This window comes from Schistocerca americana, chromosome 7 (genome assembly GCF_021461395.2).
Source record: "Schistocerca americana isolate TAMUIC-IGC-003095 chromosome 7, iqSchAmer2.1, whole genome shotgun sequence".
Classification (NCBI taxonomy): domain Eukaryota; kingdom Metazoa; phylum Arthropoda; class Insecta; order Orthoptera; family Acrididae; genus Schistocerca; species Schistocerca americana.
The window spans coordinates 93,938,530-93,962,805 of NC_060125.1; the positions used below are offsets into that span (position 1 = coordinate 93,938,530).

Here is a 24,276-nt window from a genome sequence, read left to right on the forward strand (position 1 = left end):
TGAAGACTTTACTCATGGGTCACTCCTTCTATTCTAATGAGGAGTTCCTTGAAAAATTAAGCTGATTCTTGTTGTATTGTTGATTGTGTTTCCTTAAACTTATGACTTGACTTTTTTTGGGTTCATAAACATTTTATTTTATCTGTTATTGCTTTTATGTTGTAATTTCATGTACTGATATGTTCCATGACCTCGGATAATTGCTCCTCAGTTTGGTCCTACAGAACTTGATGTGCAAATAAATAAATATACCAAATAACAAGCAAATTAGGCACAAAAGAGTTGATCAAAACAAAACTTTTGACCTGAACAAAGACCCTAGAGAATGAAAGTCACTGCTAAACATGGAGCAGTACTAACAAATTTTGAGTGAAGTCTCTTACTGTCTGCAAGAAGCCAGTATTCTTTTGGATTTCATGATCAATATTCATATAAAATTCGTATGAAATCTGAACCTCTTATATTATCTGCATATATTTTTAAATTTTACTTTTATGCTTCAGTCTATCTATGACTATATTGCAATTAAAAAATGCACATTCCATACTTGTTCCACCATTTATTGGTGATTAAATATTTTCGTTCCCTTAATGGTTTTATAAATTCTACATTTGTGTCTACCACAGAAATTGCATTTATAATAGCAAAAGAATAAATCACTTCTCGTTCAGACACAGCATCCAGGTTACCATTACATAACCAATCTTAAAGAACTACACTCTCTCATCTTACAACAAATCTTTGCATGTATTTTAAAGCTATACAAGTACTAACATATAAAAGAATAATATAAAGGTAGAGATAAAATTAAATATATTGATTATAACAAAAATTATAAAATCTCTGAAATATTTTCAAAGAGTAAGAAGCTGAACACACTAGATCATTTTATCATTATTTAAGACAGATTTTATTCAGTAATTGTTTTCATTTTTGTAATCTGTTTTCTGCCTTATGAATGGTGTACATATGCCATTTTAAATGTTGAAAATAAAACTCACATTAAAACAAATAACAAAGATCATAGCACTTTCTATTACTTAACAGACTTTAAAATTGACTATCAGGTACAGAGCACTAGCAAAAGTATAACATATAAAAATTTTAGAACTAAAGTGATGGTCCTAATACATTTTACAATCAAAACACTGAGAAATTATCTCTCTGAAGTTTTATGATATTTTTGTACTTGAAGCAAAGAATTATGTCTATAAATACAAAACAAACATTTTGTAATTATCAATGAGTGGCAAGACAGTCTTACAATACTGACTCCAGATCAAGAATTTTAAATTTACTTACAGCAGAAACAATAAAGAAGGGGAAAACACCATTCCAATGGCAAGAAAAGCACATATATAATTTAGGCATATAACATTCAGTTTATGCAGGACTAGTCCAACAGTTGTACCAACAAGTAAAATTATATTAACAATCATGGCCACAAAGTACAGTAAAGTGAAAGTATAAAATATGAGTGTAAGATAACAGGTAAAGCAGGTATAGTGATATGTAATGATAATGCCTGTACAGTGGACAACAGTAAGAATTTAAGGTGTACTGGAATATGATATAAATTCACACTATGAGGCCTTAATGAATTTTCAGGTGTAAGACAAGTTTGTCATAGAAAACGATGTAAGTGGAGGTCATCTATCTATAATAACAATCTTTGGTAGGTGTGTTGGAACCAACCAGAAAAATAAAAAGGAAGAATAATATATATATCTTCCAACTAACATTTAAGATGCTTATATGCTTCCAAAAAGATAATTTGATCAAAGGAACAAAAATAGAACTACAAACATTCAATAAAAAGTGTACAAACTATTTACAAAATTTCAAAGCTCAGAATAATACACTAATTAGTAGAAATATGGACTGGAATATCATTGGATGACACTGCAGAATGTTAATATTAGTGCTTAAGGCAATTTGGATGGTTCAAAAAGGTTCCTCTCACTGTGAAGAAGAAATTGTAAAACAGCAGTTCTTTGAGATGTGTGGACTAAGAGAATGAACAACAGCAAGGTAATGATCAGAAAGTTAGAAATTGATCAAACAGTCATGTGGCATAACAAAGTTAAGAAAAGAATCTACTAAGATTATTGAATACTTAGATCCATACACTATTTGGCAAACATTACAAACAATGCAATGGACAAGTAAGACTGGAAATTACTGTTTGGCTAAAATGAGTTGATGGTCACAGTCATAATACTGTATATTGACTTGACAAAAGGATAACATAAGTTCAAGGAAAACAAAATTCAAACTGATGTAAGCAAAAGACAGTCATAATAGTTGAATTCTTTGTTGATATCTGCATGAGTTGACTAAACCATTGTGACATATTATCCACACAGACCTCATATACAAGTACAGTTACACCATGAAAATAATCTCCGGTACATTGTATTCAAATGCTATGAAAAAGATGTTGGTACTCTTAACAGCACAAAAAGCTGAAGTGCATGACTGATTGTCAAAAATGCAGTAAAACCCCAGTTTTATGTTCCTGGATTTATGTTTTACTACTTTTTACATTCATTTTTGTCGGTCCCAGCAGAAGTCCTATTCTCTCAATGCTTTTCCATCATTAATGATTCTGTGCTACAACATTTCCACCATTTTAAGTTTTTTGACATTAGCATCACCTTTAACATTGATTTTCATACATATTTCTGCAAAAAGTGCACCGTATTCCGATTCTTGAAACAAAGCAGAAAACATGGGCTATATGCAGAGTTATTGATCATGTAATGTAGCACTCATGTGGTAAACCAGATTTTCACTGTCAGCATGCTCGGTCATGGCTGCCTGTATTATAGATTTGCAGTGTTTGGAAGGGTGGGAAATGCAGTAGTCACCAGAAAGATCGTGGGAGGCGCACATTGCCACGGCGCATCATGGACAGTAGTTGCCGCAAGTAAAGTCCCGTCCACCAGAGGGCATGCGAGAATTCGGCCACGCCCTCTGCTGGCGGAACAACAACAACTCAGGCAGCACGGGCTGTGCCCAGTTAGTTTTACATCGGGCGTGCCTAGCAGACAGTTCCCAGTCTACATTATGTGAAGTGCGATGGACAACGTGAATCGTGTTAATACAGGAAAGTATGCCAAGTCACTGCATTAACGTCAATAATGATGTAAACAGTTGCTCTAGTAGCAACCTTCCTTCTGCTCATTGCATTGTGTTACAACAGCTTTAAGTTAATTTACCAGTCATTTATACAAATAAACACCACTTCTGAAGATAGCTGTCTCTATAATGGGTTTTCATGAAAGGTTTTTGCTTCTGCATGAAGTACACTACTCAATACCAGGTGCACAGTCTTAGGGTGGTACAAATTGATGTCAGAGATAGACATTCCTCCTCAAGATGCTCCGCAGCATGACAACAATTTCTATCCTCCTTCTCACCCAAGACATCCCTAAACCGAGTGACCTCCTTGTTGGCAACAGGCTGTAGATTTCGGGCCTATTGTTCTCTATTTACAAAGACTGCTAACTTTATTGTTCTAACCAATACTGTGTTATAATTTTTGTTTATCATAATTTTATAATGATTATCAATACTATGTCTCACATTAGAACACATGTATCTTTTTACATTGGTTTCATGAAAGACTTTTGCTTCCAAGTTGCTGATTTTTTAAATGAGCAAACTTTAAATTGTTTTAATTTCATAGTTTGAAAATATAAAGAGAATGACAGTAAGAGTAATTTATTCATTTTTCTCTTGTTGTGTTTCCCATGGTTTCCTGTATTTTACATTTTCCCATATTTTACACTTTTCTGGGTCAGTCTGTTGGAAAGTTTAAAAAGGGAGTTTTACTGCAACTTAAATAATTCTGTTAGCCATGGGTGATTGCCCCTCAAATTCCATACCTCCAAATAATCCTTAATGACTTTAATTGCATGACGATCACAATGATTTCAATGAAAGAGTAATTTTGTGGCAATAACTTCAAATTAGAATGCAGACTATTATTTGATGCAGTAAAGAAGTAAAGAGATGCTTGATTCAGTCAGCATCAATGTGTGACTTGATATGCAAATAATTTTCCATCTATGACAATAAAGGAAACTCCTGGTTGGAAAATTATATAAAATAATGGGAAGTATAGGGGACTGGTGTGTAGGGCACAGTAACATGTAATAGGAAACAGTTAACACTAGCCTTACAACTCTTGCTCTTTTTCTAGCATGCTTGTTTGTGTAGATGTGTGTGCCATACTAGAAAAAGAGCTACAGCTCAAAACCTAGTGTTAACTGTTTTCTGTGGCGTGTTTGTGTGTGCCTAGATCCAGTCTGGTATGGTTAAGCTGTTGCCTTCCCCTTATTTTATGTAATTTTCTGAAGAGCAGTTCAAAAGCGAGAGTGTAAGATATAAAAACTGATGATAGAACAATAGAGATAAAAAATAAGAAAATTGTGTGGTAAGATTGTTCAACGGAATTTTATGTATTGTGAAATCTTTATAACAAGAATTCTAGGATGGATACAATAGTAAAAATTAGGAAAGACAACCACTCATATGAAAATAAATTATGGGTGTCACATAGACACATGGTACATCTAATAGATCAGAAAATCATACAACAAACCTATCTGGAGGGTGAAATGAATCTATACCATAGTGTTACCTGATCAAGAATAGTTGACAATATATCCCTGCTTAGTGAGCTGTTTGATTCCATTCATATTTTGTCGATGTTTTTTTTTTTTTTTTTTTTTTTTTTTTTTTTTTTTTTTTTTTTTGAAAATTGCATATCTTGTTTTCATTATAGGAGTTTTCAGTATCATAATGTTGTCTGGCAACCATAATTTGAAATTTCATTATTCTTAGGAATAGTTAATTGTTATTTTCTCCATAGAATATGTTTTTGTGCTGGTCATTGTTTTCCTTATAAACATCATCTCAGAACTCCTGTTATGTTATCTTACAAACTCTTTGGACCAATGAGGTGGACTATCTTTGTTTCCCACATTATAACTTTTTTGAAAGAGTCTCTGCATTTGGTTTGAGGAAGACAGATGTGGGAAGCCAAGTCTGTGCATTTCTGTATTATGAAATGTATGCCATAACATCAAACTGTATTGAGAATGTTAATGTTTGTATTACATCAGAACTCCTCTCCATCTGAACAGGCCTTGGAAGGCCCAATGGTATTGACTGGCTGCCATGTCACCCTCAGCCCAGAGGTGTCACTGGATGCGGATATGGAGGGGCATGTGGTCAGCACACCGCTCTCACAGCCGTATGTCAGTTTACGAGACTGAAGCCGCTACTTCTCAATCAAGTAGCTCCTCAGTTTGTCTCACAAGGGCTGAGTGCACCTCATTGCGAACAGTGCTCGGCAGACCGGATGGTCACCCATCCAAGCACTAGTCCAGCCCGACAGTGCTTAACTTTGGTGATCTGATGGGAACCAATGTTACCACTGTGGCTAGGCCATTGGCATTTTAAATAAGAGAGAGCAGGAAATATAAAATCAGTGAACATTAAAAGCAGAGTCTGATTGGAAAGTCATCATTTTAACCAGTGTCATTTATTACATGAGTGAGGAGAATAATATTATTACCCAAGTTGAATTCAAGAATATAATATGATCGTCCAACATTAACAGATTTATGTTCTTTTCATAAACGTGTCAAGACCAGGAGCTCTGAAAGAATCATAATCTGAATCTCACAGGACAACAAGCTGAGTGAACAATTTCTATGAGAAATCAAGATGAGTATATTTATTGACTGCTGCTTACTGCCACAATCAACTTAGGTTGCCCGGTCTCCAACTCTGTTTTCCTACTTAAAATATTATAATATTCTATGTTAATTGATTCCAACAAATATGTTGAAACTTGATTATCTTCATTTAATTATGATCATGGTTATTGAACTGAGGAAACAGAGTTTTACAAGGCCAACAGAAGTCTGCATTCTTGTGGTTTGGTGTGTGTGTGTGTTTTGGATTTGATGCAGAGAAAAAGCATACTTATGCCATAAAATAATAATATTGTAGCTCAAATGATATTGTGATTTTCTTGATCTGTTACACATTACACATATCACATATTGCTGTGCCACACGCTAATTACTTGCAGATGAATGGTTGCCTTTTGATATAATAATTTGTTCACAGAAGCAATAAAATTATTGGTAATGATTTCATTTATTTGACATGCTGAAGATGTTACTTAATAATAAGAAACAAGGAGCATTTAAGACTTTCATAGAAGTTGGTAGGAAATTGAAAATAAAATTAAACATCAATGCAACTAAAATGTTCCTCATGAACGAACAAAAATGTAGGATGAAGACAAACACAAGGAACCTCAAAAAATTCTCAAGAGAGTAGTACAGTTGCGCTGATAAACATATGTACTCCTGGAGTGATGGACATGAAAAATACTGAAAAACACTTTTTCAAGTAGTTAGTGCACAGAATGTACACACAAAATTATAAATATCACTGGACAAATTTCAAATATGATGCCATCTTACATAAAATCAATGAAAGTCTTATTATTTGATTATTTGTAACAAATTGTGGGAACAGATAAGGTTCCATTTTCACAGAAACAACATTTCACACCAGAAGAAAGATGAGGAGGTTAAATTGGAAATTACAAGTTTTATTTATGACAAGATGATTTTGTTTGTAGAACTAAAAGCATAAGTGGCTGATCACTTGAATGCAACAATATGAAAAGAAACAAGTCATTAGACACAAATATAGTTTCCTTGGAAGTTAAATTAACAAAGAGCAAAAGAATGAAATGAAAAAAATAATAAACTGTTAAGACCCAAACAAACTTCTTCCACTGGCAGCAAGACAACATTATCTCACACAGCCCTTGTTTGGAGCCAGTTCCCTCCATCTGATTAGTATCGATTTTTAAACAAAGGTATCAACAGAAATGTCTGAAGTGGCAAAAATAAAATAATGTAAAAAAGATACATTACCCCTATAATAGGTATTTTAAAATTTTGTGAAAGACTTTTTAAACCTCTAAGATCAATGCTTCGTCTTGCAGATAAAGCAAAACCACTTCTAAAGGTAATATCACAACAAAGATATTATTTGAAAAATAAGCCTTTTAGTTTTCTATTATCATTATTATTATTATTATTATTATTATTATTATTATTATTATTTTCACAGACTGGGGATGCAAAGCAATGATGTGTGGCTCCATTTATTGAGCCCACATTACTAATACAGCTAAGTAAATGTACAGACTCACATCTACAAATCCACTAGCTGATGAAGACTGAGGAAAAGCTGCTTCCATTTCAGTTCTGCTCACAAAAGGAAAAGAACACTTCTGATATACAGAGAAAATTCTACGAAATTCTTCCCGAAGGCCTATTGCTATCCTGACACTGGAAGTGGCAATACTGGGGGCAGTCTCTTGAGAATTACTTGAATGCAACATTGAAATAATTTCAGCCTCTAAGCCAGCATTTACAGCCTCTTTTAAGTTTTCAGGAATATTCTGAAAGATATAAGAGAATCTTAATGTTGGTTCTTGTCTTGCAAGTGCAGCAGTATCTATTTGAGGAGCAGGTCCCCTCTTGTTAGTAGCAGTGCCATGCTTTCTTTGGTGTATATTACCCAACAAATGTATAAAACGCCCAACAACTAGGTCAATGCTAGACCCTAGTTCAGAAGACATTCCAAAGAAGAAACAGTTGCTAATAATATGTGAAATATTTCTTGGTTCCAAAAATGTGTGGTTGTCTGCTATTGCTTCTGTTAGTTCAACAAACTCACTCAAGTCTTTCTGCAAATCGGAAGTGGTGCATACATTACCATAGGTACAAAACCACTTGTGTAAAGGTGTTCCCACAACTTCAGGTGGTTGCTGACAAACTGGCCTTCCTGCCACTGCCTCTTCACGGACCAAAGTCCAGCCACTTAAAGGAATAATACTGCAGTTACAATTCCACTCGTTACCGCGTAGATCCAACCTTTGATTAACATGGAAATTAAAAGCATTTGTCACATAGTAATAAGGTGTTTACATCAGACTGTTGAAAATTACACAATCTTACAATTTAACAGAGGAATGGTACTGCACATGTGATATCTCACACATGATAGGAAAAACAAAATTAACTTTTGGGGGGTAACACTGCTTTTGAGATTCATCAGTGCAAAACCAGTTTCATAAATATTGCTTGTATGACATACTGCTACATGTCTCTTTGCAAGCAATATTACAAACTGTAAATATATAATGATTAATAAAACTGAAATAACTTCAAGAACAGAAACAAAATACTCCATAAAGCACAACAATTGAATCAAAATCAGTAAACTGTGACCTATATCAAGTACCTCATTTCAAATAAAATTTTGTCACAGTTCAAGGAATGAAAATCCTAGGATGGAATAACAACAATAGGGAAAGACCAGGATGGAATAATGACAATATTATGAAGAGGATAGTTGCTACTCAGTATATAGCAAGGAGGCTGAGTTGCAGACAGGCACAACAAAAAGACTCTCAAATAAGAAAGCATTGGATCTTCCTCGGAGTAGGAGAAAACACACATTTACATAAGAACAACTCACACACACACATGGCCACTGCCTCTGTGTGCAGAGGCCAGATGGTGACTGTGTCTGATGTGAACCGAAACCTATCTGTAGTGGGTAGCGAGGAAGTGCGGAGATAGGATGAGGAGGGATAGTAGGATAGGGGTGGGGAAAGATGTTAGTACTGCCTGTGGGAGCTTGAAGGAATGTAGTGAGGACAGGACAGGACTGCTAGATACAGCATCAGGAGGCAGTACAGGGGGTAGGAGAGGGGCAGCAAGGTTCACAGGACAGCTTCTGTGAAGTTTGGAAGGTAGGAGACAAGATACTGGCAGAAGTAAAGCTGTGAGGATGGGTCGTGAGTCACGCTTGAGTAGCTCAGTTGGTAGAGTGCTTGCCTGTGAAAGGCAAAGGTCCCAAGTTCGAGTCTCAGTTCAGCACACAGTTTTAATCTGCCAGGAAGTTTCAAGGATATTATTTAGGTTGTGTGGGTAGTAGAATACCACTGTGGCATGGGTGGGGAGGTAGTCAGGAGAACATTTCTCATTTCAGGGTACAATGAGATGTAGTCAAAACTCTAGTGGAAAATTTGGCTTAGCTGATACAGTTCTAGTAGTACTAAATCATAATGTAGTTCTGCTTCATGGCTGTACAATGGGTTAAGGGGGTTGTTAGATGATTGATGAGGTAAAGCAAGGGATACAAGGCTGGTATGGTAATTATGGACTATGAAGACCTTAGTGAAAACTATGGCATACTTGGAAACAGACTGCTCATCAACACATATGCAACTACCATGGATGGCTACTCTGTATGGAAGCAACCTCTTGGTATGGAAAGGGTGGCAGCTTTAGAAGTGGAGGTACTGTTGGTGGTTGGTAGGATTCATGTGGGCAGAGATACAGATTTAGCAATCCTTGAGACTGACATCAAAGAAGGTGGCTTGTTAGGCTCAGGAGGACCAGGTGAAGCAAATAGGAGACTAGGGATTGAGGTCATAGAGGAATGTGGATAGAGTATTCCCAGCCTTGGGCCAGATTACAAATCTGAACCAGGATGGTGTTTAGTATTGTGGGTTATTAGGAAGGGTTCCTCTAGATGGCCCTGAATAGGCTGGCATAGGATGGTGCCATTCGCACACTGTTCCACCAATTTGTTCGTAAGTTATACCTTCATGGGAGAAGTAATAGTCTGTGAAGATATAGTTACTCATGGTGACCAGTGATGTGTTTGTAGATTTGGAGGCAATTGGGCAATGGGAAAGGGCATCAGGTCCTAAAGGAACAGGAGCTGTTGAGAGTCGGTGGAGGAAGTAGTTGATGTTTTTTATATAGGAGGGTAGGTTAAAGGTAATAGGTTGAAGGTAAGGTAAGATAAGATAAGATAAGATACTTTATTGTCACATAACATGTTTTTATACAATCCTTCGATTGAGAACATTGGTGACTCGTCAGTCTTTAACCTAAGTTGTTACAGTATTTTATATACTACAGGAAATATGTCACACATACATTGCTTATTATAATAAAAATACAACATTATATTTTAAATCTTTTCGTAACTCATCGAATCATTACTATAGCCTTCACACACCTATATGAAGTATGGATGTACTGAACAGGATACAAACCGCCATATAATTCTATATATAAACATGAATGTACAGTGAACTTGTATACTTTGTATCTATATGGCTTCGAAAGTATACCATTTGTCCTTGCATCTTTACTCCCTATTCCTATTTATAAATTCTTCGAAACTATAACATTGCTTTTTTATTCATTTAGAAATTCTTCTAGACTATAATAACATTTGCTTTTTAGGTATGTGCCAATGGTCTCCAATGTGGATTCCCCAAATATTGACCTTATCTTATTTCTGATCTTCAGAGCCATGTAATATGGAGTATTTTCATATACTGTGAGTCAGTGACAAGGTAGCATGTATCTCAATTTATGTCTAGTTTCATAGGCATGTGTGAATGTATTTCCTACAAACAGATGTGAGCTTTTCTGTTCAAAGGGAAGTATTTCATATATGAAGATGGAAGGGATTGTCATGAAGTCCAGGCATTTGAATAGTGGTTTGCATGAACTTTCTACTATTGGTTCCTGTCACTGCTCTGATTATTAATTTTTTTTTTTTTTGTAGTTTGAAGATTCAAAGGAGGTTTGTCTTTTCAGCACCCCAAAATATTATTCCATATCTTATAAGTGTTATGAAATACGCGTGGTATACAGTTTTCTTCAATGTTAAATCCGTTAATTTGTGCATTAACTAAACTATTTAATCTCTTCAGTAAACTGTCCACATGGTTGGTCCATTGCAAGTTTTTATTTAAAGTTATCCCAAGAAATTTTACAGAATCAACTGTGGTCAGTTCTTTACCTGAATATACTATTTGTGATATACATTCAGTAGTTTGTGTGGTCCTGAAGTGTATGATTTGGGTGTCTTCAAGATTTAATTTCATAGCATTATCTTTTATCCATTGTTCAAGTTCTTGTAGAGTTTGTTTCGTGGTCCTTACTAATTCGTCAGCATTTTTGCAGCAGACTACAGCAGCTGAGTCATCTGCATAAAGTATTGTATCTGTATTTACTTTGCTACGCATGTCATTTATGTGATATAAGAACAGAAGTGGTCCTAATATCGAGCCCTGGGGCATGCCTGCTTGAATTTCTTTCCAGCTAGAGCAAGTTTTCTCTCCCTTTTGATGTATCACCACCCTTTGGTATCTGTTTTTGAGATAAGATGAAAACCATCTTATAGATTTTCCATGGAAGCCATAGGTACGCAATTTTTGGAGCAGTAGCTTATGGTTTACTGTGTCAAATGCCTTTGAAAGGTCACAAAAAATACCAGATACACTTTGTTTGTTGTCAAGGCATTTACTTACTTTGGAGATTAGTTCATTTACAGCTTGTAAAGTGTTTTGTCCCTTCCTAAACCCATATTGGTTATTGAGAATAATATTACCTTCTTTATTGTACTTTTCTAATTGATTACATACTATTCGTTCAACTATTTTAGAGAAAGCTGGGAGTATAGACACTGGGCGGAAATTTACTAAATCATCTTGTTTTCCATTTTTGTAGACTGGACAGACTTCAGCATATTTCAGTCTGTCTGGAATGCAGCCCTCATCACATGATTGGTTTATTATTTTACAGAGTTGAGGTGCAATGCTGTCACTTCCTGCCTTTATGATATTTGTTGGAATTTCATCCCAGCCCACAGATTAAAATTTTTAAGGGATTGTATGATGTTAGCTACTTCATGCCATGATACTGCAGTAAATTTAAACTCTCTTGATTCCTGCAGTACTGCATCAGGTCTTATTATTCTCTCTGTGGGGGCACAATATCCAACCACAGTATGTGTTACCTTATGTTGCTGGCCCTTATGCCAAATGTACATTGGTGGCAGTAGGATCATCCTCAGTTAGCTTCTCTAAATTTCCTCAATAGTGTTCCTCTAAAAGAATGATGCCTTCTTACCAAGGATTCCTAACTGAGTTCTGGAAGCATCTCTGTAATACTTGAGTTGTGATCAAAGCTACTGGTAACAAATGTAGCAGCCCACCACTACATTGCCTAGATGTCTTCCTCTAATCCAACCTGGTACAGATCCTGAACAGTTGAGCAGTACTCAAAAATAGGTCGCACTAGCAACCTATATGCGGTCTCCTTTACAGATGAACCACACTTCCCTAAAACTCTCCCAATAGATTGAAGTCAACCTTTTGCCTTTCCAATAAATCCTTACATGCTTGTTCCATTTCATATCACTTTGCAACATTACAACTAGATATTTAATCATCCTGACTGTGGCAAGTAGCACACTACTAATGCTGTATTCATACATTACAGGATTGTTTATCATACTCATCTGATTAACTTACATTTTTCTAGATTTAAAGCTAGCTGCCTTTCATCACATCAACTAGAAATTTTGTCTAAGACATCTTGTATCCTCCTATAGCCACTCAATGATGACACCTTACCATCATCACAGTGTTATCAACAAAGAGAAGCAGATTGCTGCTCACCCTGTCCATCAGAACATTTATGTGTATAGAGAATAATAGTGGTCCTATCACACTTCCATGGAGCACTCCTGACAATACCATTGTCTCTGATGAACACTTGCCATTGAGGACAAGATGCTGTATTACTTAAGAAGTTTTCAAGCCACTAACATACCTGGGAATCTGTATGCTTGTACCATCTTTAACAGTCTTCAGTGGTGAAGTACGACAAATGCTTTTCGGAAATCTAGGGATATGGAATCCGCTTGTTGCCCTTCATCCATAATTCATATGACATCATGTGAGAAAACGGCAAGCTGCATTTCACACGAGCAATGTTTTCTAAAACTGTGCTGATTTGTGGACAGGGGCATTTTCTTGTCAAGAAACATTATTGTATTCAAACTGAATGTTCAAGAGTTCTAGAGCAAACAGATGTTGAGAATACTGGTCTGCAATCTAGGGAGTCATTTCTTTTACCCTCATTATATACAGGAATTCCCTATGCTTCTTTTCAGTTAATTGGGATTTTGCACTGGGTGAGAGATTCACAATAAATGCAAGCTAAGTAAGGTGCCAGTGGCATAGTGTACTCATTGCAAAAGCAAACTGGGATTCCGTCCAGACTTGGTGACTTATTTGTTTTCAAATATTTCAGTTACTTCTCTACATGAGGGATGCCTATTACAATGTACTCAATACAGAAGTCTGTGTGATATTCAGACTTTTCCACTTGCAGCCTGTAGCTGAGAAAAATATTTCATATTTCTTAGAAGTAAGAGTAATTCAACCTTTTTTCAGTTCCTGGGCTTCACTTATGGTGATTGTTCCCAAGAAACCAGTAATGAAAAAAGGGCTTTTTGCTTCTGCATAGACACGAGTGTGCCCAATAGTGTCACAAAATTGGATACCTATCTCCTCCAAGGATCAATGACATTTTGGATCACCTTGACAAATACAATTCTTCCAATTGTTACATTCCATCCTGGATTTTCAATTGTTTGAAAGATCAGGAAAAGACATTATAAAGAGCTAAGTATGCCCTTTGGCCTCTGACACACTCCTCCAACTTTTAAACATTTTGCTGATACACTTTTAAAGGATGTAAGGCTGATCATGTGTCTAGTATACTTGGGTGCTGTAACTGTCTTCTCATGTGCAATGAGAGAGAATACAGTACAACTGAGAAGTTTCCTAACTCATCTTACTGACACTAATCTAAATTAAAAATTGGAAAAGGGAGTTTTGTGTAGTAACAAGTGCACTACCTAGGCCATGTATTTTCAGCAAATGGTGTAAGACCAGATCTGCAGTTAACAGAAGCAGTAGACAATTTTACAGTGCCAAGGAATGTTTAAAAAACTGCAACTATTTCTGAGGTTAACACATTACTACAGATGTCATTACTTTATCTTCATAGAAATAGCAAGACTGTTTAGTAATGTATAACATGAAGCACAAGGAACTTGCTGAACTGAAAAATGAAATATTAAGGTGAGAACTTGTGTAATTATGTTATTTAGCAGAAAATTAGAGTTTTTGGAACTAAATGTTTACATTTCATATTTTACAAAATTTGACTTTGGAAGACTTTACCTTTTACAAAACTATTTATGTAAAATATGTCTATGTTTCTCCTGAGTATATTGTCATGCATAAATAATTCTGTGGAAGGTTTTTCCATTGTACATAACACAAAATATACTCCTGGAAATTGAAATAAGAACACCGTGAATTCATTGTCCCAGGAAGGGGAAACTTTATTGACACATTCCTGGGGTCAGATACATCACATGATCACACTGACAGAACCACAGGCACATAGACACAGGCAACAGAGCATGCACAATGTCGGCACTAGTACAGTGTATATCCACCTTTCGCAGCAATGCAGGCAGCTATTCTCCCATGGAGACGATCGTAGAGATGCTGGATGTAGTCCTGTGGAACGGCTTGCCATGCCATTTCCACCTGGCGCCTCAGTTGGACCAGCGTTCGTGCTGGACGTGCAGACCGCGTGAGACGACGCTTCATCCAGTCCCAAACATTCTCAATGGGGGACAGATCCGGAGATCTTGCTGGCAAGGGTAGTTGACTTACACCTTCTAGAGCACGTTGGGTGGCACGGGATACATGCGGACGTGCATTGTCCTGTTGGAACAGCAAGTTCCCTTGCCGGTCTAGGAATGGTAGAACGATGGGTTCGATGACGGTTTGGATGTACCGTGCACTATTCAGTGTCCCCTCGACGATCACCAGTGGCGTACGGCCAGTGTAGGAGATCGCTCCCCACACCATGATGCCGGGTGTTGGCCCTGTGTGCCTCGGTCGTATGCAGTCCTGATTGTGGCGCTCACCTGCACGGCGCCAAACACGCATACGACCATCATTGGCACCAAGGCAGAAGCGACTCTCATCGCTGAAGACGACACGTCTCCATTCGTCCCTCCATTCACGCCTGTCGCGACACCACTGGAGGCGGGCTGCACGATGTTGGGGCGTGAGCGGAAGACGGCCTAACGGTGTGCGGGACCGTAGCCCAGCTTCATGGAGACGGTTGCGAATGGTCCTCGCCGATACCCCAGGAGCAACAGTGTCCCCAATTTGCTGGGAAGTGGCGGTGCGGTCCCCTACGGCACTACGTAGGATCCTACGGTCTTGGCGTGCATCCGTGCGTCGCTGCGGTCCGGTCTCAGGTCGACGGGCACGTGCACCTTCCGCCGACCACTGGCGACAACATCGATGTACTGTGGAGACCTCACGCCCCACGTGTTGAGCAATTCGGCGGTACGTCCACCCGGCCTCCCGCATGCCCACTATACGCCCTCGCTCAAAGTCCGTCAACTGCACATACGGTTCACGCCCACGCTGTCGCGGCATGCTACCAGTGTTAAAGACTGCGATGGAGCTCCGTATGCCACGGCAAACTGGCTGACACTGACGGCGGCGGTGCACAAATGCTGCGCGGCTAGCGCCATTCGACGGCCAACACCGCGGTTCCTGGTGTGTCCGCTGTGCCGTGCGTGTGATCATTGCTTGTACAGCCCTCTCGCAGTGTCCGGAGCAAGTATGGTGGGTCTGATACACCGATGTCAATGTGTTCTTTTTTCCATTTCCAGGAGTGTATTAATTATCACAATACTGTAAGTATAGTGTATTGTTGAGATATTATATAAGTGACAATGGCTGCAACCATAGTGGTAGTTGTAATAGTTAATATTATTTGAAGAAAATAGGTTAATACAATGCCAGTTGGTAATGGCAGTAGGCTGTATTGAATAAATGAAGAAGTTATGCACTAAGTGGTGTCTGAATTTTTCATTCCAAAGAAGTTACCCTATGTGAATTGCAAAAATGATGAAGCATTTCCCAAAAGCAATGACAACAGAATTTTGCAATGAAGATATATAGACAGCAATATACACCCCAATTCCCAACTGGTGCTGACTCACATGCAATCTAAAATCAGGTATTTCTCTCCCTCTCTTTCTTTTAATTTAAGTTTTTTATAATGTGCATGAGAGCAGAAACACTACAAGCTCAGTATCGGAAACTCAAAGATGATGAAGCATGGGTAGAGCTGCTAATAAACATTATTTCAACTGAAAATGTGAAATTTTTCAAGCACAAGATTTTGTAATGGTTTTTATGTGAATGATGAACAGCAAAGTGAAATATTTACGAAATTTGAATTTTAATTTACATCAATATTAAGAAAAGCTGATTTCTTGCATTCTGGATATTTCACGAAAACTCCTAGGACTAGGGGAAAGAAAAGGAAGAAGGGAACTTGCACTCCAACACATCCTTTCATCCCGCCATCCCCCTGGACTGAACCTATGTTAAATATTTACTCTTCTCTTTCCCTTTCCTCTTTAGCCATTCACACATCTTTTCATCCTACATAGTTGTGTTTATCTTTATACTATATACCTCTTTACTTCTGTATACATCCTCTTTGGTTTGAAGCTGGCACAGTACTTACAGTAGAATATCTTTGGCTTCCCTCTGAGAACCACTCCTCCATCCTTGCTACCCTCCCTGTTTTCCTTTCCCTGTTGCTTCATAACCTGGGTTGTGAGTAACTGAATCCACTTTCCCTTCTTCCCTTTCTTTCCCCTCTCTCCTCCCTGATGAAGAAACAAAGTTCCGAAAGCTAGGAACGTAAATTTTCTGTTCTGTTTTGTGTATCTATTGGCTGTACTGAGCTAAGTACTGGCCAGGCCCTCTATCTCTTTGTTAGTGTTTGTTTCACACCTTTATATGAGATTTCCATTATTCAATATAATGAGGGAAACATTCCACGTGGGAAAAATTATATATAAAAAACAAAGATGAGGTGACTTACCGAACGAAAGTGCTGGCAGGTCGATAGACACACAAACAAACACAAACATACACACAAAATTCAAGCTTTCGCAACAAACTGTTGCCTCATCAGGAAAGAGGGAAGGAGAGGGGAAGACGAAAGGAAGTGGGTTTTAAGGGAGAGGGTAAGGAGTCATTCCAGTCCCGGGAGCGGAAAGACTTACCTTAGGGGGAAAAAAGGACAGGTATACACTCGCACTCACGCACATATCCATCCACACATACAGACACAAGCAGACTCCTTACCCTCTCCCTTAAAACCCACTTCCTTTCGTCTTCCCCTCTCCTTCCCTCTTTCCTGATGAGGCAACAGTTTGTTGCGAAAGCTTGAATTTTGTGTGTATGTTTGTGTTTGTTTGTGTGTCTATCTACCTGCCAGCGCTTTTGTTCGGTAAGTCACATCATCTTTGTTTTTATATATAATTTCCATTAATCAATAAGATACAGAAGAACACATGATGTAGAAATGTCTTTCCTCTTCTTTCATTTCACCCTCTTTGGGGTACACTGGATCAATCATTTCTTTGTGTGTTTTTCTTTTCTTGGGGCCCAGTATTTCATCATTCTTTCTGTTCTTCTTTTCCTCTCTTCTTCCGAGATGAATGGTTTGGACTTTTGTGTAGATTTGTCTTGGAACCTTATGTTTTCATCTTTAGTAATTAATTTAGCTGTTTGATCGATAAGTGAATTTTCTGAAATCTTTAATTCTACTAGGTCTTTCTCTGTTTCTATTAAACCAGTTGGGTTTCATTTTGCGGTTATGGAAAAAGTCAAAGATTTGTTTGGTTAATCTGTTGGAATTCATTCTGAGAAGCTGACCATAAAAATTTATCCTCCTTTTTTGCATAGTATCTGAAAGTTTTTCAATTTTCTTGTAGAGAGTTTCATTTTTGATGTATATAATCTTATTGTCTAGAAATTTTGGTCCAATGATTTTTCTTAAAATTTTTCTTTCCTTTAGCTCAAGTTTCTCCATTTGGCCTTTGAAATTCATTTTTAAGTGTTTCTGCTGCATGCAGTGCTTCTGGCTTAACCACTGTCTTGTAATGTGTAATTTTGGATCCCCATGAAAGTGATTTGTTGTTGTATGTATTTTTTGTTAGTAGAAAGGACACTTCAAGTTTATTTCTTCTGGATTCCATTGCTTTGCTTTCCCCAGCATTCCAACTAATACATTCTCCAAGATATTTGAATTCTTTTACTATTTCAACTTTTGTTCTTGAACTTTGATGTATTTACATGAGTGCTTGATGTTTGTCAATACCTTAGTTTTTTCAAACGAGGTGTGAAGACCTATTTTAGCTGCTTATTTCTTTAGTTCAAGGATTTGCTCTTGTGCTTCTTCCATTGTTTGAGCAAACAGGGCCATATCATCTGCAAAAGCAATGCAATTTACTTTAAGGTTCTTCTTTTTGCAGCCCTGTCTTATACCACTCTTAATATTTGTATTCCATTCCCTGACTACTTTCTCAAGTGCACAATTGAACAGCAGTGGTGAGAGCCCATCCCCTTTTTGCAATCCCACTTTTATTTCAAAGGGTTCCAATAATTCGCCCATAAATTTAACTTTTGAAAATGTGTTTGTAAGGCTTGCTTTTATGATACTAGTTGTTTTCTTATCCAAAATCCATTTCTTCCAGGACTGATAACAGAGATTCTCTATCAATTGAGTCATATACTTTTTTTGAAATCAATGAAGGAGATTATATGTCTTTGCCCTTGATTTTTGGTATGCCATGATGTTTTTGAGGTTTAGTATTTGTTCTGAACGTGATCTACCCTTTCTAAAACCTCCCGGATATTCCCCAATTTGTGGGTCCCATTGTGACTCCGCCCTGTTCAAAAGGACTTTAGAAAAAATCTTGTATGTTATATCAAGCAGTGATATTCCTCTGTAATTGTTGGGGTCTGCCTTCAAACCTTTCTTGTGGATAGGGTGGATGAGAGCTGTTCTTCATTCTGTGGGGATCTCTTCTTCTTTCCAGATTTTATTGAAAACACACTGAAGGGATGTAATTGCATTTTTGTCAGCTTTTTCGCGTAGTTTGGCCACTATTTGGTTTTCTCCTGATGCTTCGTTGTTTTTAAGTTCTGAAATGACCTTCTGCAGTTCTTCAGCCATCAGTGGTTCTGAATCTGGCTTATCATGGTTATTTGGGTTGGATTAAAATTTTTCAAGAGGTTCTCAAAGTAGCCTGCTAGTATTTTGCAATTTTCCATGTTATTGTGAGTGATGGTCCCATTTACATTTCGAAATTGGAGGGTGGGTGCTTTGTGTCTTGATAATCTTTGTTTGAAAGTTCTGTAAAACCTTCTTGTGTTGTTTTTAGTAAATTCTACATCAATTTGGAGGAGAGTTTTGTTGTCATCTGTCTTCTTAATCCTTTTTATATTTTTATCTACCAGTTTTCTAACTCTAATGAAATTCAACCTGCTTTCCTCTGTTTTCTGTGATTGCCAATTTTGCCATGATTTTTTTCTTGTTTCAATGAGGGCATCTCAATCCAGCAATCACCAGGCATGTTTTTTACTTTTTGTGTTAGGTGCTATCTGTTCGGCTGTAGTAATGAGGTTTTCCTTGATATCCTCCCAGCTTCGTGTCTGAATGGTTTCTGCTACTTTTGTGAACTCATCCGCTTTTAATATCTTTTCCGTGCTGTACTTCTGACCCTTAATTTGTTTCATGCTGCATTTCCTGTTTGGGATGACTTTGAACTTAATTTTAGAAAGGTTGTGGTCTGAATCCAAGTTTGCACCCCTCAGTACCCTAACATTCATGATTTCTTTGCATGAAATCTTCTTGATTGCCACATGATCAAGTTGAAATTCCCCAAGGCTAGGATTTGGGGATATCCATGTCTTTTGTCTTTGTGGTAGTTTCTTGAAAGCTGTGGATTTAAGAATTAAATTGTGTGCTTGGCTAAGTTCTATTAGCCTCACATCATTTCTGTTTGTTCTCTTGTGTGCAGGATAGTCTCCAACTATTTTCTTATAGAGTTCTATAGAGTTTCTTATAGAGTTGTCTAGTATAAGTGTTATACTCAAGAAAAATTTATTTGATGATTTAATCAAAACCATGTAAGTGTGAATTATCACAACATTTGATATGGAGGGAAAAAGAAGATAAAAAAAAAAAGCAGTTGACCATGACAACCCGGTCAATGACCAGGATTATTTATGTACTGCAGTAACATCTCAGTGCATACGTCACACGATAGCATTGACAGAGCTTTGTAGCTGCTAATACAATGCATTAAGTGATCTGTTCTATGCACCGCAGCCAGAATATATGTAGTGCTCCAATTTGTGATACTTTGTCAAAATGCTTTTACTAAAATTGTGTGGCAGTGTAAATACATTTGTTCTAGTAGGGGAGCACTGCTGAGTGAAGTGATTGTTAGCTATACTCTATGCCAGTCACTACTCAACAGTACAGATACCAATATATTAGCAGAAATATAAGAAAAATTAAAACAATTAAGATAAATTAGACAAAATGTCTAACAATATAACAACACTTAAAACTATAGTGACTCTCAAAGTCAGATGATATAGCTGCTAAAGTCAATAACATTTCTAAAACAAAGGAAATTTCAACCAATTTACCAAAGGAGCTACAAACTGAAATACATTAACAATGGTTTTTGGTCTGGAAGGAGGTAATTGAGCAATTCAAAGAAGTAGATGGTAAAATAAAAAAAATGGAAGTACCCATACAGAAATCCGACGATGTACATAATCAAATCTAAGAGGCACAAAATCAAGTAGTAGTACAAGAGCGGAGTAAAGATTTTGGTGAGGTAATTGGTAGCCAAAATGCTTTGACTAATTTGGATGAGAATCTACATCAATTAATTGAATGGAAGGTACAAGAAAAGATTGTATTACATAGTGTTAAATTCTTTGAGTGACACTGTAGACCAGCAAAAGGAGATTCAGAAATTATGTAAAGCACTAGAAAATAACCAGAAAGAACTTAGTAAGAAAACAGTTCTAAACAAAACTGAGTTATCAAATGATGGAAGTAGTATAGATTTATCAAAACAGTTCCCAAAGTTTAAACTTGATGAGGAAGGGTACGTATTTTGTGGGAGTATTTTCTAAATCATTACCTAAGAAGGCAGAATATCAGAAAAAAGAGACTTTGCCATTGATCATTTGGTAGCAGATTCTGCTGAACGGGGAACAGCACATGTGGAAGAATTCATATCTTGGAACGATATCCAAGAAAAATTTAAAAGAAAATATTGGTCAACTAGTACACAGGAGAAATTAACATTGAAATTGCTGGGCCCTAAGTACTGTAATAGTTTATTGGGTGCTTACAAAAGCAGTGTATAGAATGTCATTTAACTAGATATAAATATTTAGACAACCTGACAGAGAAAACTTGTCTTACTAAGATATTGGTACACTACACAGCTACCTCATTATGAAAGAGAAGAACTTTGATGCAGAGGATGGATAAGTGTTAGTGATTTAATGACCTGTGCAAAGGATTAGACACTTTAAGGAAAAAGTGTAATGGTGATGTTCAAGTACACAATTGTGGAAATGCAAATTCAGAAAATTAACATTATCCTAACAATTTTGTAAGAAAGTGGGAAACTAATTTAGGTCAATTAAGAAACACTGGTAACAACAAAAATAATTTACAAATGAGAAAATGAAGTAATACACAGTCACAATTGGTAGTATCAAGAGTAGATAATGACAGTACTAATCATGCAATACACATGAATATGCCCATAGCTAATAGAATAAAAATGGAAACTTTCCTGTTGTCATAATGGGAAACACAGAACATCCTGGAACAGGAGCCAGGATCCAGGACATGGCAATACAACACTAGTAACATGTCCACATATAGAACACATCAGAGCAAGTACCCATAAAATAAAAATGGCTCTGAGCACTATGGGACTTAACATCTGAGGTCATCAGTCCTCTCCTTCCCTCTTTCCTGATGAAGCAACCATTTGTTGCGAAAGCTTGAATTTGTGTGTATGTTTGTGTTTGTTTGTGTGTCTATCGACCTGCAAGCACTTTCGTTTCGTAAATCACATCATCTTTGTTTTTTGATATATTTTAACCTAAGGACATCATGCACATTCATGCCCGAGACAGGATTCGAACCTGTGACCATAGCGGTCACGCGGTTCCAGACTGAAGCACCTAGAACCACACGGCCATACCGGTTGGCCCATAAAATACTTACATGGGAGTGGTTGTTAGACAAAAATGAGGAAAGTGTTGAAAACTACACAAAACTGATAGTTGGGGAACTATACGGAAAGAAAGTAGATATTTATGTAGACTCAGGTAGTGAGGTTTCCCTGATTTCACAAGAATTTCTACAGATAGTTTGGAATAAAGACCTGTGTCCTATACTACCAACTGCTGGTGTGTATATTGTAGGTATTACTCTCAATAAAGGGAAACTCCACATAATGAAATCAACAGTGTAGGGAATGACAGGTTACTACTTACAGGTCTTTGGAATAAAGACCTGTGTCCTATACTACCAACTGCTGGTGTGTATATTGTAGGTATTACTCTCAATAAAGGGAAACTCCACATAATGAAATCAACAGTGTAGGGAATGACAGGTTACTATTTACCGTAAATAAGAAGCATTAAGTTGCAGACTAGCACAATTGAAAAACACTTACATAATGCTTTTAGCCACAGCCTTCATCAATAAAAGACAGACACACACCATTAATATACACAAACAAGCACACTTCATGCACACATGGCCACCAACTCCAGCATCTTAAGCCAGAATGCAACTATCACATGGGATGCAAACAGTGATATCGAGGGGGTGGAGAAGAGGAAGGGATAGTAGTATATAGGCAGAAAGAGAGAAGAGTGCTGTCTGGTGGAGTGTGCAAGGAGTACAATGCCAATAGACACAGGGTCAGGAGGTTGTGGGGCAGGGAGGTGGGGAGAGAAAGAGCAAAAAATTGATAGGAGTGGGGAAAGACTAGTGGATGCATTGGCAGTGGGTGGCAAATAAACAGGGTGGGAGCTGAGAATGTGGAGGAGGTGATGTGACAGCAGGGGTGGAAACTGTTGGTGGAGGGTCTGGGGACAGTACGTTACTGTAAGTTGAGGCCAGGATAATTACAGGGGTGGAGAATGTGTTGTAAGGGAGACTCCCATCTGTGCAGTTCACAGATGCTTGTGGTGGAGGAAAGGATCTACATGGCGCAGGTAGTGAAGCAGCCATCCATGTTGTGCCAAAGGTTGGTCTACTTTCCTCATGGCCATAGTCTGATAGTGGCTGGTCATCCTGGTAAAAAGCTGGTTGGTAGTCATATCAATATAAAAAGTTGTGCTATGATTGCAGTAGAGTTGGTAAATGACATAGCTACTTTCGCAGGTGGCCTGGCCCCTGATTGGGTTCGATAAACATGTGACAGGACTAGAACAGCAAATGCTGTGTGGGTAGATTGGGAAAGTGTTGCATCTGAGCCTTCCACAGGGATATGATCCTTATGGCAAGAAGTTGGGATTGGGAGTGGCATAGGGATGGACTACAATGTTGTGGAGGTTGGATGGGTGAAGGAACACCACTTTAGGAGGGGTGGGAAGTATCTTGGGTAGGATGTCCCTCATTTCAGGTCATGATAATAGGCAATCAAAGCAATGTAGTAGAAGGATGGGGTTCAGCTGTTCTCAAGTCCATGGTGGTACTGGGTGATGAAGGGGACACCCCTTCGTGGCTGGTTCTTGTGGGTGGTGGGAGGATTGGGGTACAGGGGAAATAGCATGGAAGATCTGTTTGCAGACTAGGTCAGGGGGATAGTGCCTGTCTGTGAACACCTTGGTGAGATCCTCAACATACTGAGCAATAGATATTTTGTCACAGCAGATACACTGTCACCAGTTGGCCAGGCAGTATTCCCTATCCGAGGGATATTTTGGTGTGAAAGGAATGACAGCTGTCAATATGCAGGTACTGTTGGTGGTTGCTGGGTTTAATGTGGACAAGGTGCAGATGGAGCCATCAGAGAGAAGGAGGTCGACATCTACGAAGGTGACTTGATGGGTTCAGAAGGACCATGTGAAACAGATGGGAGAGAAGGTGTTGCAGTTGTGAAGTGACAGAGATAGTATGTTCTGGCCCTGAGTCCAGATCATGAAGATACCATCAGTGAACCTGAACCAGGCTAGGGGTTTGGTTTGGTGTTTTGGGAGGCTAGGAATGATATAGTGAGTTTGGAGTCTGAAGAACATTGTGAAAGGTAGTGTTCAATAGCAATAAGACCATGGGCATGAGGAATGTCAGCATATATGGGGTGGCATCTACAGTGATGAGT

General features: G+C 37.8%; 1 protein-coding gene across 3 annotated transcripts in view; it reads right to left on the minus strand.

Moving 5' to 3' along the window:
* Nucleotides 1-544: 544 nt before the first annotated feature.
* LOC124621904 overlaps nucleotides 545-24,276 on the minus strand; it is a 144,964-nt gene continuing 121,232 nt past the window's right edge. For all 3 annotated transcript variants that reach the window (XM_047147399.1, XM_047147398.1, XM_047147400.1), the window contains one exon: nucleotides 545-7,979. In XM_047147399.1, coding sequence (XP_047003355.1) covers nucleotides 7,205-7,979 — 775 coding nt within the window. In that variant the 3' untranslated portion in view covers nucleotides 545-7,204. The remainder of the gene's footprint in view (nucleotides 7,980-24,276) is intronic.